The sequence below is a fragment of the Arvicola amphibius genome, chromosome 3, assembly GCF_903992535.2.
Source record: "Arvicola amphibius chromosome 3, mArvAmp1.2, whole genome shotgun sequence".
In the NCBI taxonomy this organism is placed as follows: Eukaryota; Metazoa; Chordata; class Mammalia; order Rodentia; family Cricetidae; genus Arvicola; species Arvicola amphibius.
Window position 1 is genome coordinate 55,130,575 of NC_052049.1, and position 20,960 is coordinate 55,151,534.

Sequence of the window (20,960 nt, forward strand, 5' to 3'; positions counted from 1 at the left end):
CCAAATTAGCGATGCCAGAAATTTCCAAAACATAACAAGCACTCTCACAGAAAATGGAATTCAGATCCTGAGCCACTGTGCTGTGCAGCTGAAGTTGTTGGCAGATGACCAAGCTCAGAAGGTAAAGGCAGATGATGGATGTCTCACAAAAGAGGGTTTTGTTAACCATGGCTGAAGACAGATGAAAGGCCGTTTCCAAACCAGACTGAATGGAAGTTGAGTTGATAGCTCAGCACAGGAAAGAAGTGCAACACAATCTTGCTCACTGTGCTAAGCCAAGACTTTGCAGGAAAATGAACACAAAACGTCGGAAGGCTGATATCCTTTATAAACTCCTCAGCAGAAAGTCTGCGTTCTTCCAATAAAGTTCTTCCAGGAAGAATAAAAAAGAAGAATCAGAAATTCCAGCTGGAGAAAAAAAAAACTCCTATGCACAGAGACTTCAGAGTGGAGGGTGAGGAATGGAAACCAGACCTTAGCTAGATTTCTCTTCCTGGTAAGCAAGGTCAGTCATGACAGCAGGCTGGACTGAGCGCTGGGCTCCAGCCAGTGGGAAGGCGCATGCTGTTGACCTGAGCCAGATACACATGCTTCAAAAGACAGTACCTGTTACAAAACACAGGGAATGTCAACAAACTTCAGGAAGACCAGGACAAGCCTTTCTGAGAAGCTTGCTATGAGATTTACTACGATAAAGTTGCTTGTTGGCCTGTCCTTTGAAGCTAGTGGAAGCCCTACAGTTATAGAGCCCGTCTTCACCTGGACTGTCTTCCTGTCTTTGTGGAAAGATGGGCTGAAGTGAGCCAGTATCTTTGGATGGCCTGTGCCCCGTCCTAGGTGGCCATTTAAAGTACTCTAAGCACACTATTTCCTTCTCCTCCTCCTCTTCTCCTTTTTCTCCTTGCCTCTTCCTCCTCCCTCCTCTTCCTCCTCTACTTTCTCTGATCTGAGACAGAGCCTCACACTATAGCCTAAGTTGACCCTGAACTCATGACAATCTATTTTTTATCTGAGGATGAGTCATCAGTAGGCTTTGCCTGGGCAACTCGCTAACATTTGTTTATCCACACCACAAGAGGTATATGTAATAGTAACTATCTTTTGTGTGAGTCATGAGTTTAATATGTTTAGAGAAACAACAGGAAATAAGACAAAGGTGTTGGCTTCGTGGAATTTATACTCTAATAGATCAGGGTTCTCAACCTTCCTAATGCTGTGACCCTTTAATACAGTTCCTCATGTTGTGGTGACCACAACCATGAAATTATTTTCTTTGCTACTTCATAACTGTAGTTTTGATACTGTTATGAGTCATAATGTAAGTACTGATATGCAGGATATCTGATATGTGACTTCTGAGAAACGGTCAGTAGACCCCTCAAGGGGTTGCAGCCATACATTGAGAATTGCAATGCTAGAGAAAACAAAGTAATAAACTGTCCAGAGCAGGATGTGGCTGTAATTCCACACATAGGAGGCTGAGGCAGGAGGATCATGAAGTCATGGCCAGCCTGGGCTCTATAGTGAGACCCTGTAATAGCACACAGTAATAATAATAATAACAAAAAGAAATTGACAATAATTATAATCTTGGTAGGATAAGGGTTGGAGAAAGCAAGTGATAAAAATAAGCTATGTTCTCGTGTATGAGAGAATAATGTTTCTAATGTCTCTGAGACACTGGGTAAGAGGGCAGGTTTCTCTAAATTGCACACTAATGTACCTTATGTCTGTCCCGTCAAAGATTTGGAACTTCAGTACAATACACTGTCATCTGTGGAGCGCTTACTACATGTCTATCAGGATAGTAAATTATTTTCTGCAGTCAGGGTGCTGAATGTCCTCCAGAGACCCATGTAGCAAAGGCCTGGGTTTAAGGAAGCAGCCTTAGAGGGTACAGCCTAGAGGGCTAGTAGATGGTCCTTGGATCACTAGGGGTATGTTCTTTATAATTTATATACATATGTATATATATATATGTTTGTATATGTATGTTGTGTGTTAGTGTGCACATGTGCATTGTGCTTGTGAGTGTGTGTGTGTGTGTGTATGCATGTGCATGTAGGTGTGCTCATCCTCAGAAGCTAGAAGCACCTGATCCTCCTGGAGCTGCAGTATCAGACAATAGTGAGCCCATGGCGTGTGTGCTGAAAACCAAATTATTCGGATCCTCTGGAAGAAAAGTATGCTAACTACTGAGCCATCTATCCAGACCCCAAAACAGATATGTTCTTTAAATGGATTATTTAAATAATAATAATAAAATCCCCCCCTTCCTTTCTTTGCTTCTTGGCCATGCTGGTTGGTATGCTGTGTATCTTCCGCTATTGCCTTTTGGCACTCCCATGAGAAATGGCTAGAATCTCCAATACTACAAACCACAGTCCTCTCTGTGTCTTTCTTCTTTCTTATTTCTTCTTTCTTCTTTCTTTCTTCCTTCCTTCCTTCCTTCCTTCCTTCCTTCCTTCCTTCCTTCCTTCCCTCCTTTTCCTTTTCTTTCTTCCTTCCTCCCTCCCTCCCTCCTTCTCTCTCCCCTCTCTCTTTTCCTTTCTCTTTCTTTCTTTCTTTCTTTTAGTTTTTTTTCGGTGTAGCTTGACTGTCCTGAAACTCACTCTGGAGACCAGGCTGGCTTCTAACTCAGAGATCTGCCTGTCTCTGCCTCCCAAGTGCTGGAATTAGGAATTTGCCACCACCACCCAGCCACATACACTGGACTTTATCACTTGGCCCTTTTAAATATTTTATGAACTAAAACTAATGTATTTCAAGATTTTTTTTGTGTTGACGTTGTTCTTGTTTAATTTTATTTTATGTATGAGAGCTTTATCTGCATGCATGTCTCTATGCCAGAAGAGGGCATCATCCCACTAGAGGTGGTTGTGAGCCACCATGTGTTGCTGGAATTGAACTCAGGATCTCTAGAAGAGCAGCCAGTGTTCCTAACTGCTGAGCCTTCTTTCCAAGTATTTCAGTTTTACCAATGAGAAATTGACTCACAGGATAGATGAGTCACTGTCCCCAAGGCTCCAGTGTAGTAAGCATCATGGCAGGCACGAGATCCCGTTAAATGCTAAGACTGAATTGTTACCTATTTTAAACAGGTGGTAATGTGAAAACACCAAATACCTCATTGTTTGCTTCCTGTGGCCTGTTTTAATATTATACTTGATGCTTTCTGGGAGACATTATGAACTTTAAATTGATATAGGTTCATTAATCCTACAAATTAAGAAGGAATTTGTAGGAAGTCATTTGTGAGTTTGGGAACTGAAAAATCTTTCTTACCTTTTTTTCCCTTTCTCATATTTTATTCTATCTATCTATCTATCTATCTATCTATCTATCTATCTATCTATCTACCTACCAACCTATCTACAGAGGGAGCCTTCCATTTAACCTCAAAGATGCCCATCACAAAGAAAGCTTTCTGTTGGTGACTCTCCACTCTCTCAATGCACGGCCTCTGTTCTAAGGCAGCTTCAGATAGGTTTTTATGTCTACCTACGATTATGACAAATTTGGTAGGCTCTTCCCATGTCTGCTTCTTAAAAAACTACACTCAACATGTATAGAACCCCCCCACATATATAGTCTGTTTTATATTACAAGGTTTGTATAAAACAGACAGATAAAATATGGTTTTTGGTTATGTTGTTAGTGCTGTTGTTTTTACCCAAACCTGTAGAAGGAGCAGCAGGCCGCTTCCCGCCACCCGGCTAGCTTTATCCAAAATAATTACACGGAAACTGTATTCATTTAAACACTGCCTGGCCCATTAGTTTCAGCCTCTTATTGGCTAATTCTCATATCTTGCTTTAACCCATATTTAGTAATATGTGTAGCACCACGAGGTGGTGTCTTACTGGGAAGGATCTTAGCCTGCATCCATCTCAGAGAGGAGAGCTATGGCATCTGCCTGACTCTGCTTTCTTTCTCCCACAATTCTGTTCTGTCTGCTCCGCCTACTTAATTTTTTGTCCTACTAACGGGCCAAGGCAGTTTCTTTATTAACCAATGAAAGTAACACATAGACAGATGACTCTCCTCCATCACAAACCCATATCTTGGAAAAGTCAACATGAAAGGCCATTTTACAAAGAAGTGGCAGAAGCAGGCAGACTTGCTTATTTCCAAAGAATATCTTACAGAATGTGAGTTATGGTGTACATATAGAAATTAGGCATTCAGATTGTTTTTTGGAACATATAGGAGGTCAGGTCTGAGCAAGAGTCAAGGCATGATTTACTCCAAGGCAAACTGACCAATGTTAACTTATAAAATAAAACATGTGACTTGCTCCAAAACACAGTGATGGGAGAGAAAGTACTATGGCCAAGGGAAGGATGGGAAGAAGAAAGGAATGAGTTCCATTCAAGCCCAAGGATTAGGGCTCAGACCTCAAAGCCTCCCCTCAGTCCTCCAGCCTCTCACCCGTTTGTATTTGTAAAGCATTACAGCCCCACGCTGAACAGTGGGGTAGCGCAGTGGTGGAGGAGCCCTTTAAACACAACCCACGCTGCAGGGTGGGGGAGCACAGTGGTGGGAGAGCCCTATAAACACACACACTCCCACGCTGCAGGTTGGGGGAGTGCAGTGGTGGGAGAGCCCTATAAACACACACATCCCCCACGCTGCAGGGTGGGGGAGTGCAGTGGTGGGAGAGCCCTATAAACACACACATCCCCCACGCTGCAGGGTGGGGGAGCGCAGTGGTGGGGGAAACCTATAAACACACCCCACGCTGCAGGGTAGAGGAGCACGGTGGTGGGGGAGCTCTATAAACACACCCTACGCTGCAGGGTTGGGGAGGGCAGTGGTGGGGGAGCCCTATAAAGGCAATGAGACTAAAGGGAAAGATGATGAGAGACTAGACTCTGATCATGGAGGAGGATGATATTGAAGGCGGGGCTGCAGAGAGGTGTAGGATATAGATTAGGATTTGGTTGGATCCAGGGAATGATGGACCTGGCGAGGAAGGGATTGAAAGATGTTCCCAAATTTCCTGTTGATGGAACTCTGTGGGGAACAGAAACCAAGCAAGATGTGTGGAGAAGTGGGGCAGTTTGTGACTTAGGAGCACATGGTGACGTCCCCCTCCTATTTTTGTTTAGTTTTTTAATAGAAGGCCCTAGTCTCGTGCCTCTCAGTGTGAAGTGCTGAGAGCATCCTCAGCACAATGCACAGACTTCCTGGACAAAGGTGGAGGGACATGACGGTCCAAGGCATCTTAGGAAGTCTCTGTGTGGTTACCAGCGGACTACTGAGCTGACCTAGCAAGGTTCTCATGGCTGCCCTGGACAAAAACCATGAAGGGCAACCATCAAAGAGCGACGGCAGCAAAGCAACAGAAGCAGTCACGGAGCAGGAGAGGAGCGGATCATCTTTAGAATAAATACAAATGAAAATGTCCAGCTTTCTGAGTCAGGAATGGTGGTCCTTCCAGCCCTGTGATCCAGCATTTGGGAGGCAGATGCATGCAGAACTTTAGTTCAAGGTGAACCTGACCCATGTGGGAAGAGAGAACTGGTCTCAAGTAACAAAACTCATAATTATTTAGTACCTACTGAATGCCAGACACATGATGTAATTACAACCTCAAAACCCATGGAACCAATGGGGAAACTGAGGCTCTGGGCAAGTAAGCAACTGGCCAAGGTTGCTGGACCAAGAAGTGGCAAAACCAGTCTAGGACAGGCTGTCTGCCTTAGGAGCTTGTTCCGAGCCTGCGTGTCTGGGCTAGTGCGCTGGTGAGGGGCAACAGAAAAATGCAGAGCTGCCTTCCGGGGTTATCAGCAAAGAGTCTTTGAGGAGCATCTTTTTCCAATGCTGGGGTGAGGAGGCATGTTCTAACCATTTGAGGCATGAGTCAGAGTGAGGACCAATGAAAGGTGTTTGAAGTTTGCCTGCAGAAAGTAGAGAGCTGGGAGTCAGGGTTGGAGCCGGGTGGGCGACACAGCAGGGCAGGTAAGTTTGTTATTTAGAACTTTGGTCACATGTAAGCAATAAAGTCTTTTAGAAAGTCATTTTGTGTGAGTGTGGTTGACTGTGGGTGTTACAGACACAAGTGTGTGTGTGTGTGTGTGTGTGTGTGAGTGTGGTTGACCGTGGGTGTTATAGACACAAGTATGTGTGTGAGTGTGGTTGACCGAGGGTGTTATAGACATGTGTGTGTGTGTGAGTGTGAGTGTGGTTGACTGTTGGTGTTATAGACACAAGTATGTGTGTGTGAGAGTGTGGTTGACCGTGGGTGTTATAGACACACGTACGTGTGTGAGAGTGTGTTGAGTGTGTGTGTGTGTAAGTGTGGTTGACCGCGGGTGTTATAGACACAAGTATGCATGCCCCGCCTGTGTGTGGATGCACACAGAGGGCAGAGGGGGGCAATCAGGTGTCCTCCTCTATTGCTCTCTGCCTTTGTCCTTTGAGACAGGGTCTCTCCCTGATCCTGGAGAGCATGCATGTTTTTCAGCTAGGCTGACAGCTGGTGAGCCTCACTTATCCTCTTGTCTCTACCCTCCGCAGTGCTGGGGACACAGACAAAACTACATCCAAATTGCTGGGATCCAAACTCAGGTCCTCATGGCTGTGATAGCAGCCTTTACCACCGAGACAGTTCTCCTGTATCAAGACATACTTGAGGATGTCAATAAATGTGGTGTTTTGAACCTTAAGAAAAGGAAGAATCCAGGCTTGCTGGTGCATAACCATAATCCCCATACTCAGGAGCCTGAGGCAGGAGGCTTGCTGCAAGTTCAAGGCCAGTTTGGGATTCATAACAAATACCAGGAAAGCAAGGGCTACACAACAAGACTTCATGTCAAATAAAATGAAGAAGAGGAGTAAAAATTGAAAAGAAGATGGAGGGAGAGATGGGGGAAGGAAGAGATGCCAGCTGTCGATGTCTGTTTGTTAAAAGAACAAGCCCTAGCTTCTGGGGGTCGCTGCTACCACCTCAGCTGCCCCGCAGAGGGGGAGCGCGTGGGTCCTTTGCCCCTCCCGGCCACAGCCCACGCACGGGGGCCTCACCACCCCCGGTGTCTGAGCTCAATCGCTGGGACGCTTGGCTCCTCCGCAAGGCGCATAAGACAGCTTTCCTCTCCTGGTTCCGAAATGGACTTCTGGCATCAGGCATTGGGGTCATCTTCTTCATGCAGAGTGACATGGGCCGAGAAGCTGCCTATGGCTTCTTCCTGCTGGGTGGCCTGTGCGTGGTGTGGGGTGGAGCCTCCTATGCAGTGGGCCTGGCAGCACTGCGGGGACCTATGCAGCTGTCTCTTGCCGGTGCTGCCGCTGGTGTGGAGGCAGTGTTGGCTGCCAGTCTGCTCTGGGCTTGCGCTGTAGGCCTCTACATGGGACAGTTGGAAATGGACGTGGAATTGGTGCCTGATGATGATGGGGCAGCCTCTACGGAAGGCCCAGATGAAGCAGGACGGCCACCACCCGAGTAAACAGCAGGGCTGTGGGGAATGGCTGGGTCAAGAACTGGGACATTAAACCTGACCCTTCAGCAGTTTGAGACTCTGAGTGATGGCTCCTGTTATCTGGGGAGGCCGGGAGGGGAGAGGCGGATGAAGGTGTCCAAGGAAGAGGCGAGATGGCTCATTGCATAGAGACATTTGCTCCCAAGCCTGACAACCTGAGTTTGATCCTCAGGACCCACAAGGTAGAAGGAGAGAGCTAATTACCACACTGTACCACCCCTACCCACACACAAACAGACAAATAAATGAATAATAAAAAAAAAGAACAAGCCCTGACATCCGGAGGTGAGCTTCGTAGTGTCTTCCTTTCTTCCTCCTCTTTTTGAGGCAATGCCTCTCTCTGTAGCTCAGGCTAGCTTGGAATTTGTAACCTAAGCTGGTTAAGGTTAAGAACTCGCAGCCATCCTCCTGCCTCAGCCGATTGAGCATGGGGATTAGAAGCAAGTGCCATTACACCTGACTTCACCTTCATGAAAAAAAAATATTCATTGCACGTCCTTTTAGCTCTAGCAAATGGAGCTTGTCATTAGAAATTAAGACAGAATTGATGAGCAAGAAGCAATGATTTTGGAAGGAAGATTAATTATTTCCCTGTTCAAACCTCCTGTCATTCTTACAGTGCAGCTCCGGATTTATTAGTCTTGTTTTCTTTGACAAGTCAATTTTGGAGAAAGGAGTTATTTGTGATTATGTAAGTTAATTCCATAAAAGTATGCTGATGTTATGCTGCTAGCAAGCCACCTTTGCCCACAAAGGCAATACTGGATATTTCTGACCCCCTGCCCAGCCCCCAGTCAAATGATCACAGAAAACAAAATTCTTCTTTGCAAAGGTAGCCACAGACACCTTGGAAGCCAGTCCTAAAACCTCAGAATGCTCCCATGACCTCCTGACTCCCCTGACCTCCCGACTCTACCTTTGTGTACTCAAGAGCTAGAACAGCTTCATTAGAGCCCCAAAATAAGGAAACAGGCTGTCCCTCCCCCGCCCCAAGCCTGTTCCCACCAGGTCACTCTCCTGCATCTAACCATATTCCTACAAAACCCTCTGCTCTCCGTGGACCCTCACATAAGAATGTAGATGTCACTGGACTCTGGGTCTGCAATCCTGAAAGTTCCGGTGTCCGATAAACTGTGGTAAAAATGAATCTGACCCCTCATCTGTTGCCTCTCTCTTTCATTAACTTGTCTTTTGTTACAAGAGTGTTTACTGGCTGGATGGTGGTGGAGGCAAAGGCAGGTGGTGCTCTGAGTTCAAGGCCAGCTTGGTCTACTGAAACCCTGTCTGTCTTGAAAAACAAAAACAACAATCAAATAAACAAACAAAAAAGGAGTGTTTACTGTGACCCTTCTGATGAGCGCGAGGAGGACTCACCCCTTTCCAACACAAGAGTGTTGAAGTCGCTTTTACCTGCATGGAGATGTCCTATGTGTCCAGTATCTGTGGCTGAGAAAGGCGCATCCTTTGAGCTGCTCTGTGTGTTTGCTGGCTCTTAAACGACTGGTGTGAGCTCTGTGTTGTTGCCTTGACTCCTTTATGTGGTCTTTCCTGACGCCATGCTGTCTTGACTGTCGCAGCTTTATGGCGAGTCTTGACGTTGAGGTAACGTGAGACATCTTACTTTATTTCTTTTCAAGACCACCGGGGTATCCTGGAGACTTGATTTTCCTCAGCATTTTGGGACCAGCTTGTTCATTTCTGCCCCCGAGACTTCAGTAAGGGCTGCGTTGAATCTAGACAATTGCCACCTGAAGTAGATGGAGCCACCTATCCATGGATATAACAGACTAACTCTTTTATGTCAATGTTTACTATCGTCCCATAATCTTACATAGCTTTCAGAACACATCTTGCTGAAATTTTTTAAAATTTAGTATGCCCCATAAAGTTGCCTTGAAGATTTAATTAGCAAATACTGTCATGCTGAGAAGGACCGGCCAAAACCCCTACCTCCCTTAGCAGGGAATAAAACTACTTACCAGACCAGAACTGCTATAAAAAGATTTTTGGGATATGTGCTACAAGAGACACATTGGGCTGATTCATAGATAGAGGTGATAGACAGATGGATAGACAGACAGATGATAGGATGGATAGATAGATAGGTAGATAGATAGATATAGATGTTAGATAGATAGATAGATAGATAGATAGATAGATAGATAGATGGATGGATGGATAGATAGGTGTGATAGATGGAGATAGATAGATAGGTGGGGTGATAGATGGATATAGATAGATAGGTGGGGTGATAGATGGAGATAGATAGATAGATAGATAGATAGATAGATAGATAGATAGATAATGGATGGATGGATGGATGGATGGATAGATGTAATAGACAGATGGATAGACAGATGATAGGATGGATAGGTAGGTAGGTAGGTAGGTAGATGATAGACTATCACCACTGAAGAGAGATGGTAACTCTTTTAGAGCAGCTGGAGAGTTCCTACTCATATCTCAGGTTTCATTTGCATGCTGTCCATTTATGAAGTGATAAGTGGGCATCTCACTATCTTCTGAAGTAGTACAATTTTATTACATTTGTTGAGTGTGTGTGTGTCTGTCTCTGTGTGTGAATGTCTCTGTGTGTGTGTCTTTGTGTGTGTACATGTGTGTATGTGTCTATGTTTGTGTCTGTATTTCTATGTGTGTGTGTGTTTGCCTGTGTCTCTGTGTGTTTGTGTATGTCTGTCTATGTGTATGTGTCTGTCTATGTCTGTGTGTGCATGTGTGTGTATGTGTCTGTGTGTATCTGTCTATGTGCGTGTGTGTCTGTGTGTACATGTGTGTATGTATCTGTATTTGTATGTATCTGTGTATGTGTCTGTCTCTGTCTCTGTGTGTGATGTCTATGTGTGTGCCTGTTTCTCTGTGTGTGAATGTCTATATGCATGTCTATTTGTGTGTGTGTACATGTGTTTGTGTATATATCTTTGTGTGTGACTATATGTGTGTCTATGACTGTGTCTATGCTTGTATCTGTTTGTGTCTCTCTGTGTCTGTCTGTCTGTGTCTGTGTGAGTGTGTCTATGTGTGTGTTTTTACGTGTCTGTATGTGGCATGGGGAAGTCAGAGGACAGCTATCCAGAGCCAGTTCTGTCCTCCCCCATGTTGGTCCCAGCTTGGTCCCTGTATGCACCGAGCCACGCATGCCCCAGCAGTGAGTTTTATAGCAGCGGCAGTTGTCCTTGATACTAGTCATTTGGGGGAGGGCTCTGTGGGTCGGGGGAGTTAGGCTTTGAATGTTTGATTGAGATGTCTCAAGTTGCTGGGCCAGACTCCAAGTGCTCAAAGTCTGTTGATAACGTGTAGACAGTCTGCTGTAAGGTTGGCCTCTTTTGTTTCTACAGATACTGAAGTGTGGCTTCTAGAGGAAGCTTCTGGGACTGGTTCTCACCAGTCTTTGCTCGGGAGCTGTTCCTCAGCAGTCTACAGGCTTGTTCGCCAACAGGTGTAAGAAAGGAGCCAGTCCCAGCAAATGCTGAAAACTTGCGGTTCTTGTAGGACCTCAGGTGTCTAAAATGCTTCTTCAGCTCCTGCAGAACCCGCCTTTCACAGCCTCAAGCAAGGCAGGTGACGAAGACTCCTATGGGTTCTGCCTGCCGTAACTTTGTCAAGTTCTTTGGAACTGACATTCCCGAGCCCTTAAAATGGGACTGTGAGAACCCTAAAACAATGCAAATGCCCAGGAATCTATGAGGGATGAGGGGAACCCTAGCTTAGACTCGGAGCTTGAATGAGCTGTCTCCTTTAACCAGGCAAGATTTCCAGAGAGGACTGGGACACCAGCTCAGGCACAAATCCTTTGACTTACAATTTGTCCTGCCTACAAGATGTTCTGGGGTAAAGATGTGGCAGGACTTATGTGAGTGACCGACTATTGCATAGTCCAGCTGAGGACACATACCACCAGAGAGAGCTCACCCCTGAGGGCCAGGACGCAGAGGCAAAATACTCCAGAGACCTAGGACAGAGCCAAACGTGACTAGCCAAAAGAAAAAAAAAAGATTCCTAATAGAAAGAGATCCAGAGACCCACAGCCACACAGTAGGTGGAGCTTGGAGAATCCTGAGGAAGAGGGAAGGAGGGATTGTAGGAGCCAGAGGGGTCAAGGACACCACAAGAAAAACCACAGAACCAACCACTCTGGGCTCAGAGGGGCTCACAGAGACTGGACAGACAGGCAGGAAGTCTGCATGGGACTGACAGGTCTTCTGCATGTGTGACAGTTGTGCAGCATGTCTTCCTGTGGGGCTCCTGACAGTGGGGGAAGGGGCTGCCTCTGACTCTGTCGCCTGCTGTTGGGACCCTTCCCTCCTACCAGATCACCTCATCCAGCTTCAATAAAGGGGAGGTGCCTAGTCCCACTGCAGCTTGATATAGAAGGGCTGGCTGATATCCATGGGAGTGGATGGGGGGGGGGACTCAGAGGGGAGGAAGAAGGGGAAACTTCGGTTGGGATGTAAAAAACAAAAAATAATGAACAAACAAAAAAAACCTGGGACTGTGAATGAGAACATTTCTGCTATTCCACACGTTTTTCTTTTTCTCTCAGCCAGTTGATAATTTTTAGGTCTATATCACCCCCTGGTGGTCAAGAGAAAAAAACCTATTGAGAAAAAGGTTCAGACAAGTGTCCGACTACATCTATCTTTTATTTCACGTTTTTAACTAAAGATATCAATTCTAAGGAAAATTCTCCTGTAAAATGGGTATATACAAGTGAATGATTGCATTTAAAGTCACAGTATAAGTGGAGATGCTAAAATGATGTCTTGTGGGGGCTTAAGAGTGCTTGCTGCTCTTGTGAAGACCCAAGTTTGGTACCCAACACCTAAGGAGAACACATAACCACTTATAACTTCAGTTTTATGGGTTTCAATGCCCTATTCTGGTCTCCATGTGCATCATGCACTTTTAAAAACTGACACTTTGGGCTGGAGAGAGGACTCAGAGGTTAAGAGCACTGACTGCTCTTTCAGAGGTCCTGAGTTCAAGTCTCAGCAACCACATGGTGACTCACAACCATCTATAATGAGATCTGGTGCTCTCTTCTGGCCTGCATATATATATGTAGGCAGAACACTGTATTCAAAATAAATCCATCTTAAAAAAATAAATAAAAACTGACATTTTGCACAGCATCCCTTATGAACCTAAGACTCTAACCTTAATAGTTATCACCAACAGATAATGTTGTTTTCTTAAGTTATTAGGAAGGCTAGAGAGATGGTCTTGTGGCTAAAAGCACTTGCCGCTCTTGTAGAAGATTCAGGCTTGTTTCCTTGCACCCACATGATGGTTCATGGAGCCCTCGACTCCAGTTCCAGGAGATCTGATGACGGCTTCAGGATCTGAGAGCACCAAACATACACTTTGTGCACACACATACATGCACACAAAAATGTGCACACATAAAACAAACAAACTATTAAACTACATAAAGCAAAGATATGTTTTATTTTACCAACTATACTGGCCAGATAGTACCCAAGATCCACCTGTATCTACCCCAAATCCTGGGGTCACAAGAATGCATGTAGTGTCTGTTTTGACCTGAGTGTAGGGAATTTCCTCTTACCTTCACAGTCGGCATACCTAACCACTGAGCTATCTCCCCAGCCTGACAATATTGTCTTTAAACTCAGATAATTTTATTAGGTATCCACATATCCGTGCTTCTGTAGATACACAATTGAATGACTGATTAAATTCTTTACTAAGTGCTTCCTATTAATAAATACAAAAGGAATGAGGGAGGGATAAAATCCACTATTAGTACAACACTCTAACAACACAGACTAGATTCTCTTGTGGGACTAAAGCAAGCACAAAAGCATGAGGGAAACATAACCTTCACATGTCAAGACAATTCAGCCAATACTTGTTCATCACAAAGAGAATGATGGTAACTGTATGGTGGATACATCAAGAACCCAAGTAAACGGAGTAGCTAGATTTACAGTGCACAAACTGAAGGCGTGCCACTTCTGTGACGTTCCTCCCTAAAGTAAATACTCCTTGAGACTGACTAGAAATGAGACAAACACGAAGTGCCTGTTTGGTCACCATCAGGAAAGTCCTGGAAGAAACTTGACATGATAAGGAATCGCAGGGTGACTCAGGAGCAGGAAAATGACTGGCTCACCCGGGAGAACTCAGAGAACTGTATTGAGTATTCATAAGTGACTGATTTCGTTAAGTGGTTTTGATGGTGATGTTGCGTTGATGTTGGCTTTGATAATTCCGCTTTGGTTATTCGGGGTTCTTGTTGGTGGGTTGAGTGGGAGCTTTCCATTTCAGCAACTTTTTGGGGGTTGAGTTGTTTCAAATATTTTAGACAAATTGTCGTTTTAATCAGATACTGTGAGAAGTTGCCAAGGTTTATAGCACTGAACTTCTCCTCTGTTTCTGTTCAGAAAATGTCAGGTCTCCCATGGATATCAAGAAAACATGGCATATTAAGTTGTAGTAAGACTGACTCACCTCCCCATGTATTAAGGTTGGGCTAGGTGACCCTGTATGAGGATTAGAATCCCAAAAGCCAGTAAAAGAGTCAGATACAGCCCCTACTCGTGTTCTTTCCCCTTCCTCAACTGCTTGCATTTGAGTTGTTTCAAATATTTTAGACAAATTGTCGTTTTAATCAGATACTGTGAGAAGTTGCCAAGGTTTATAGCACTGACTCGAGAGTAATAAGTTCAGAAAGCCTGTCTTAAAGGTTCCATGTTTTTTTTTTTTTTTTAAAGTCCCAATTGGAGACCTGGGGATGAAGTTCAGAGGTAGAAAGAACATTTACCTAATTTATATAGAAAGCCCTGGGTTCCTTCCCTAGTATCACATACACACACACGCACACACACACACACACACACACACACACACACACACACACACACGCACACGCACACGCACACGCACGTGTGCACATGCGCGCACACACACGGGGGGTGTAGGGAAGGGAAGGAGAGAGAGGAGTCTTAATTTGTAATTGTGTAGTTGACTCATTCCAATAACTTCAGCATTCAGTAAAATATTTTTGAATGGAGAGGTTTCTGTTATCAATTCCCTACAATCACTAAGGATGAAGTTTTGAGAGTTCTGCTTTGTATCCTCTCTTAGTCAAGGTTCTATTGCTAAGAAGAGACACCATGACCACGGTAACTTTTATCAAGGAAAGCATTTAGTTGGGGCTTGCTTACAGTTTCAGAGGTTTAGTCCATTGTCACCATGGCGGGAGGATGGCAGTACATCGGCAGACGGCAGTGGAGACGTAGCGGGGAGTTCTGAGTTCGGATCAGCAGGAAGCGGGAGAGACCCTGGACCTGGAAGGAACTTTTGGAAACCTCAAAGCCCACTCTAGTGTCACACTTCTTCCAACAAGGCCACACCTCCTAATCCTTTCAAATTGTGTCACTCCCTGGTGACCAAATATTCACATCTTTGATTCTATAAGAGCCATTCAAAACCACCAGGTGTTCCTAACTCCTTTAGGACATCATCTCTCCAACAAAGAGAGCATTAAAGCCTTCTTCCATGGAAGGGTAGGGGCCCTGTGAGCTTTCTCTCAGCCACACCCTTGGGTGGGACACGGTGGTTGAGGTTGACACAATGTGGTGTGGAAAGGGTGGGGGTGGGACAGTGAGGAAGGAGATGCCCTTAGAATGAAGTGCCTGGCAGAGAAGAGAGGACCAAGATGGCTGGTAGAGATCGTGTCTCGAAGGAGTAAGGTTGGTTGTGATGTCTGAATTGTGGGCAGGAATTTACGAGGCTTCCATTGTGATGCAAAGGAAACAGAATGTGTGGATAGGCCCCAGAGGGGCAGTGACAGAATAAAGACCTAGTTGCTAGGGGCCTGGAAATCAATGCCAGAAGCCTAGCAGACGGGAGATGGAGCCCCAGCTCCCGGTCCCCCTTCCCATCCCCTCCCCCTAGGCTGTCTGAGATGTCACCTTCTACTTGAACACCATCTCTCTGGTCTCAATCATTAACTCTGGTCTATAACTCCTGCTTGGTTCCATCTTCTTCACCAACTCACACAAGACTGCCATCTGTCCTTCCTGGAATCGCAAAGGTTTTATACTTTCCTTGGGCCCTGATGGCCAACTCTGACATCTCAGCTGAGATGCCTTCCCCGCCTCAAACTCCTAACCCTACTTCTTGTGCTAAACAAGGACCACCAGAACCATCGAACCCTGGGATCACCATCTCCCTCCTTGAAATTGGATCACTCCCCCCTTTCTGCTGGGCTTCCCTCCCACCACCAAACAATAGTATTCGTCCACTAGGAAGACCAAGGATGGTACAGAAATTTAGCAATCTCTTAAAAGACGTTAAAGATGTTCTCAAAAGTATAGCAGGGGTTGAAGAGCTGACTACAGAAGTCGGGGAGTCTTTTGACGATGCTAGTATTCCTGAGAATATGTCAGAACCTAAAATCAGGGGTGTTGGCAGGAGAAATAAAATACGATTTAAAGACAGGTTCATTAATTTCGACCTAGAGAAGGAACAAAGCACAAAGAAGCAGGAGATGCTATTGAATAACCAGAGTACTAAGAACATGATGCAAGCATATGCGTGGGATCTGTGCAATTCAGAAGAAAAGAGAGACTGTAATGACATGCTGCTGAGCATGGGAAGGGGCCCGTATGGATCCCTTCACATCTGTGGGGAATACAGAATCAGAAACAACATGGAGCAGTTACTGGAGGAAGCAGATCACTGGAGTAAACAGCACAACGAGCTCAGTGAAATAATGAAGTCCTATCAGGAGTGTCAGAAAGAAAGGATAGAAGCCTCTGAAAACAATCATGTCTGCTTCCAAACCCAGCCCAATAATGAAAAGCCAACCCAACAGGAGCTGGAGGCACAGGTGAAGAAGCTGAGCCACGACACACACTCGCTGCATTTGATCGCAGCCCTGCTGGAGAATGAGTGTCAGATCCTCCAGCAGAGGGTAGACATTCTCAGCGAGTTCCATCTCCATGAAGCAGGAACCCCGCACGAGAGGCCATTGCGGGTGTACTATGTGCAGAACAGGAAATGTAAGAGGTCAGTGGAAGCCAACAGGATGGAAGCAGGCAAGCAGCCCATGAGGGCAATGGAGGGCATGATTCCAAGGAAAGAAAAGATCTACAGGAACTCGGATGCTTGTCTGACAAAGAAGGCTAGGAATAACCGCTTCAACACCCGCGTTGCAAGAAAAGCTCTCATGGGGAAAAGGAGAACCATTAGCAGCGCCCGGTAGAAGCCATCAGAAGCAGAGCCAACTTTGGTCGTAACTGTCATCAACCTAAGTTAGACCTTCTGTTTCAACCAAGAAAGAGGCCAAGAATAAGAGGTGCACATATTATCTCAGTACTTAGAGAAGTTTGGACCTTAATAACCATTGTGTGAATGCCAACCAAACGAAGATTCCAATAAAAACAGTAAAAAAGTGCGTCGTTTGTTCGATTGTTTTCTTCATTTTTTTTAACCATATCCGGGAGAGGAAAGCTTCCAGAGGGTAAGCTACATACAATGATCCAATTGTGATTTGATTTTTCCAAAGTAGGGTTTCTCTGTGTAGCCCTGACTGTCCTGGAACTCACTCTGTAGACCAGGTGGCCTCGAACTCACAGAGATCCGCTTGCTTCTGCTTCCTGAGTGTTGGAGTTAAGGTCGTGTGCCGCCACCACCACCCAGCTCAATTGTGATATTTTCCAGCCCATTTTCAAATTAGCGTTTAGTTTTCCTATTGTGTTTGTATGGGATATGTTGGAGTTAAGGGTGAAAATCGGAAAACAATAGCATGAATCCACCTTAGGCAGCTTTCTTCTCATCAGTTTAGCTCTGGCTCGACTTTCCCTGGAGTTCCTCTTCTGCCCCCAGTCTGCATGAGGATACACTGGGCACCAGAAGCCTCAGCTTGTTCAGGAGGACAGAGGTGATTCTAGATTCTTAATTTTGGGTGCAAAAAAATTCCCCTCATTCTTCTAAGTGGAGAGAGTAGGTTCCCTGCTAGGTGGGGACACAAGCCCTCTAAGGCACAGGACTCCAAGGTCCAGGACAGACAGAGCATGGGCACCTTCTCTATTCTCACTGAGCAAAGGCCACCCAGAGTCATGTGCAGAACAAACAGAATACTGACAGTAGAGTGACCAGCTCCCCCCAAACCCCAACCCCAGTTCCCGGGTTTGTGTATATTCTAAACTGGTGCTGGAAAAGCTAATAACCAGACAAACAAACGAAACAAAACAAAAAAACCCTAGAAAGTATGTTTGCTTTTGATAAAAAGCAAGGAAAAGGACAGTGTGGCACAGTAGAGACTTCTGACAAAACCTGTCCAAATCCAGCCGAAGTGCACGGAAAATACCATGTCTCTGTTCCTCCCGTGACTTCAGCAGATACTGAGCGGGAAGCCCGGACTGCAGCCTTGTCCCATGACAGACTCGGTCAGGTGGAGCCTGTAAAACTGGAGAGATCTCGGAGGACCAAGGAGCTCAAGAAGGTAGGTGCATAGTATGCATAGTGGGAATGAAAGAGATTCATTAACTGGGATGTGTGCCTACATCCTGGTTCGGGGTGAAACCTGAGACTGCGGGACAGTTCTGGGCTTTCAAGCTGCAGAAACTTGGTTCATCTGGTGGCTGGGGAGACTGATGATGTTCTAGAAAGGTTCTGTACACAGAGAAGGGCTGGATAAAGTGGAAACAAAGAAAGGTGGGCTGTGTTATTGTCGCTTTCCTTGTAAGGCTGTGAAACAGCGCAATAGAAATGTAGTTTACTGGTTAGCAGGAGACTACTTTCTTTGGCAGGGATGAAAGCAGAGGAAAGACATTATCTTGCTAATTGAAACTGGCCTGTTTGGGAGATTGGTTACTGTTCTTTTCTATTTACTTTTATTATCCTTTGAGAATTTTATATACATGTTATAAATTTGGTTATTTTCGCCCCATTGCCCTCTCTAACCTGCTCCCACACCCGCCGAACCCTCTTTTCTCTTTCCAGTAAGCTCCTTCTACTTCCATGTCCTCTGTTTTACTTTGCTTTTGTGATGCACTGAGTTTATCCAAAGTTCTCTTGTGTGAGCAGAGGTAGGGAGTTTGCTGTAGTGTGGACAACTTACTAGTGCTACACCACTGAGGAAAATGACCCCCTTTCCCCCCAGGAGCCATTCCTGTCAATAGCCCCTCAGGGAAGACCACTAGACAGCCAGTAAAAAAAATAGAGCACATTTTTATGTAGTCTTGTTTATCACAGTTGAATTTTGAGTATTTCTTATAAACTCTCTTTTTTGATTGACGGATTTTTTTCATACAATATATTTTGATCTCTCACCTTCTCCTAGCTCCTCCCAGATTCTCCCACCTTTATACCCTTTCACTCTCTCTTTCTCTCTCTCAAAGACAAACAAAAAATCCAAGAAACATACCCCCAAAACAAAAACAAAAATGGTAACTAAAATGTACATGTTGGCAGAGGTTTCTGTCCCACCTGCTCCCACAGCTGTTTAGTCCCAAATAAACACATAGAGGTCTACATTGATCATGAAATGGTTGACCTATTAGCTCAGGCTTATTAACACTTATAACTTACATTAGCCCATAATTCTTGTCCTTGTTAGCAGCATGGCTTGATACCTTTTTCAGCGAGGCAGTCACATCTTGCTTTCTCTTTGTCTAGTCTGAGTGACGGCTGCAGGCTAAGTCTTTCCTCTTCCCAGAATTCTCCTGATCTCATTGCCCCACCTCTACTTCCTGCCTGACTACTGGCCAATCAGTGTTTTATTAAAAATAATACAAGTGACAGGATAAAAAAAAAAACCATTGTCTCACAGCATGTACAAACAAAATCTAATAAGACAAAAAAAAATGCCCAAGCAAAGCAAAAAGGAGGGGAAAAGTCTACAAAGATGCAAACTCATTTCATGCTGACCAAATACTGAGCATGGGATATTAATCAATGACCTTTTAGATAAATGTCTGTCTTCTAGGTGCTTTAATATACTCCCTTGTAGATGGAGTGGTGGGGCTGCGTCCTGCCATCCGGCTAGCTTTACATCAGAAATAATTACATGGAAACTGTATTCATTTAAACACTGCCTGACCCATTAGTTTCAGCCTCTTATTATCTAATTCTCACATCTTGTTTTAACCCATATTTAGTAATCTGTGTAGCACCACGAGGTGGTCGCTTACCAGGAGAGATCTTAACCTGCGTCCATCTCGGAGAGGAGAAACATGGCGACTGCCTGAAGCATCTGCCCCACTGCCTTCTACCCAGCATTCTGTTCTGTTTACTCCGCCTACCTAATTTTCTGTCCTATTAAAGGGCCGAGGCAGTTTCTTTATTAACCAGTGAAATTAACACATAGACACTCCTCCATCACTCCCTGAGTTTGGAGCTTTTACATGTATCTAGTGATTTGTGACCTTTAAAAATTGATAGTTTATGATTTACCTTCTTTTCTTTAGGTTTTCATTTATTATTGTTTTTAAAGAAGTGTTTAAATGCTTGCGTGCATGTGTGTTTTATGTGTGTCTGAGTGCTCGTGAAGGCAAAGAGAGGTTATCAGACCAGTCTTGGAGTTACCGATGGTTGGGAGCCACCCAATCTGGGTGCTGGAACTCAAACTCAGGTCCTCTGGAATGGCAATAGGCCCTCAACCTCTGAGCCATTTCTCCATCCTCAACAAATGCAAGTCTATCTAAATCCAAACGCTACCTATGATCTGTTTGCTTGTTTTAGACAGGGTGTCACTAAGTAGACTAGGCTGGTCTCAGACTTGAGCTCTGTCTGCACTTGTCACCCGAGTGCTGGGACTAACAGTGTGGATCACCATGCCTGCTCCATGTTTCTTCCTTTTTTTTCTTCCTTTCTTTCTCTGTCTCTTCCTCTCTTTTTTCCTTCTTCCCTTCCTCCTTTCATTCTGTAGACTGTTCCAAACTCCAGATGACATAAATTAGATCATCTTTCTTTCCTTCCATTCTTCTTCCCTTTTTATCTTCTATTGATTCTTTGTGGATTTCACATCATGCATTCCAATCCCAATTATCTCCCAATCCCATCACATCTTCCCTCTGCCCTTGCAACCTCTCAAACAAAACCAAATTTAGAAGAAAACCAAAAGCCGAACCAAACCAAACAAAACAGAAACAAAGGTAAAATAAGAGAAGAATCTTGTTGTGGGAGCTGTAGTGTGGCCTGTTGAGTCACACCGTTCACCTATTAGTCCATTCCTCTTTACTTGTAAGTGTTCATTGCCACAGTCACCGGTCTGACTTGAGGCCTCTGGTTTCTGCTATACCATGGAGAATGGGCTCCTCTTGGATATCCTGTAGTTGTCCTGTGTCGTAAAGGATCTGTAGGTTCGTCTGCGTCACATGTTCCAACGGTTCATAGATGGAGTGGATACTGGGTGGGCCAACTCATAGCCCTGGTTCTGGGCCTGGGTGGTGGGTAAGTGGGTTGGTCAGTCTGCTAACTTTCCCT

At 44.9% G+C, this 20,960-nt stretch overlaps 2 protein-coding genes across 2 annotated transcripts; both read left to right on the plus strand.

Annotated features, from left to right (window-relative positions):
- The first annotated feature begins 6,869 nt into the window (after positions 1-6,869).
- LOC119809224 (transmembrane protein 160-like) lies at positions 6,870-7,639 on the plus strand. Its single transcript, XM_038322087.1, has one exon. It carries the CDS (start codon positions 6,870-6,872, stop codon positions 7,446-7,448), a length of 579 nt encoding a protein of 192 aa, XP_038178015.1. The 3' UTR covers positions 7,449-7,639.
- Positions 7,640-15,585: 7,946 nt separating this feature from the next.
- Positions 15,586-16,734, plus strand: Spz1 (spermatogenic leucine zipper 1). The gene has a single exon (XM_038321156.1). The coding sequence runs from the start codon at positions 15,586-15,588 to the stop codon at positions 16,732-16,734; it is 1,149 nt and encodes a 382-aa protein (XP_038177084.1).
- Positions 16,735-20,960: the final 4,226 nt, after the last annotated feature.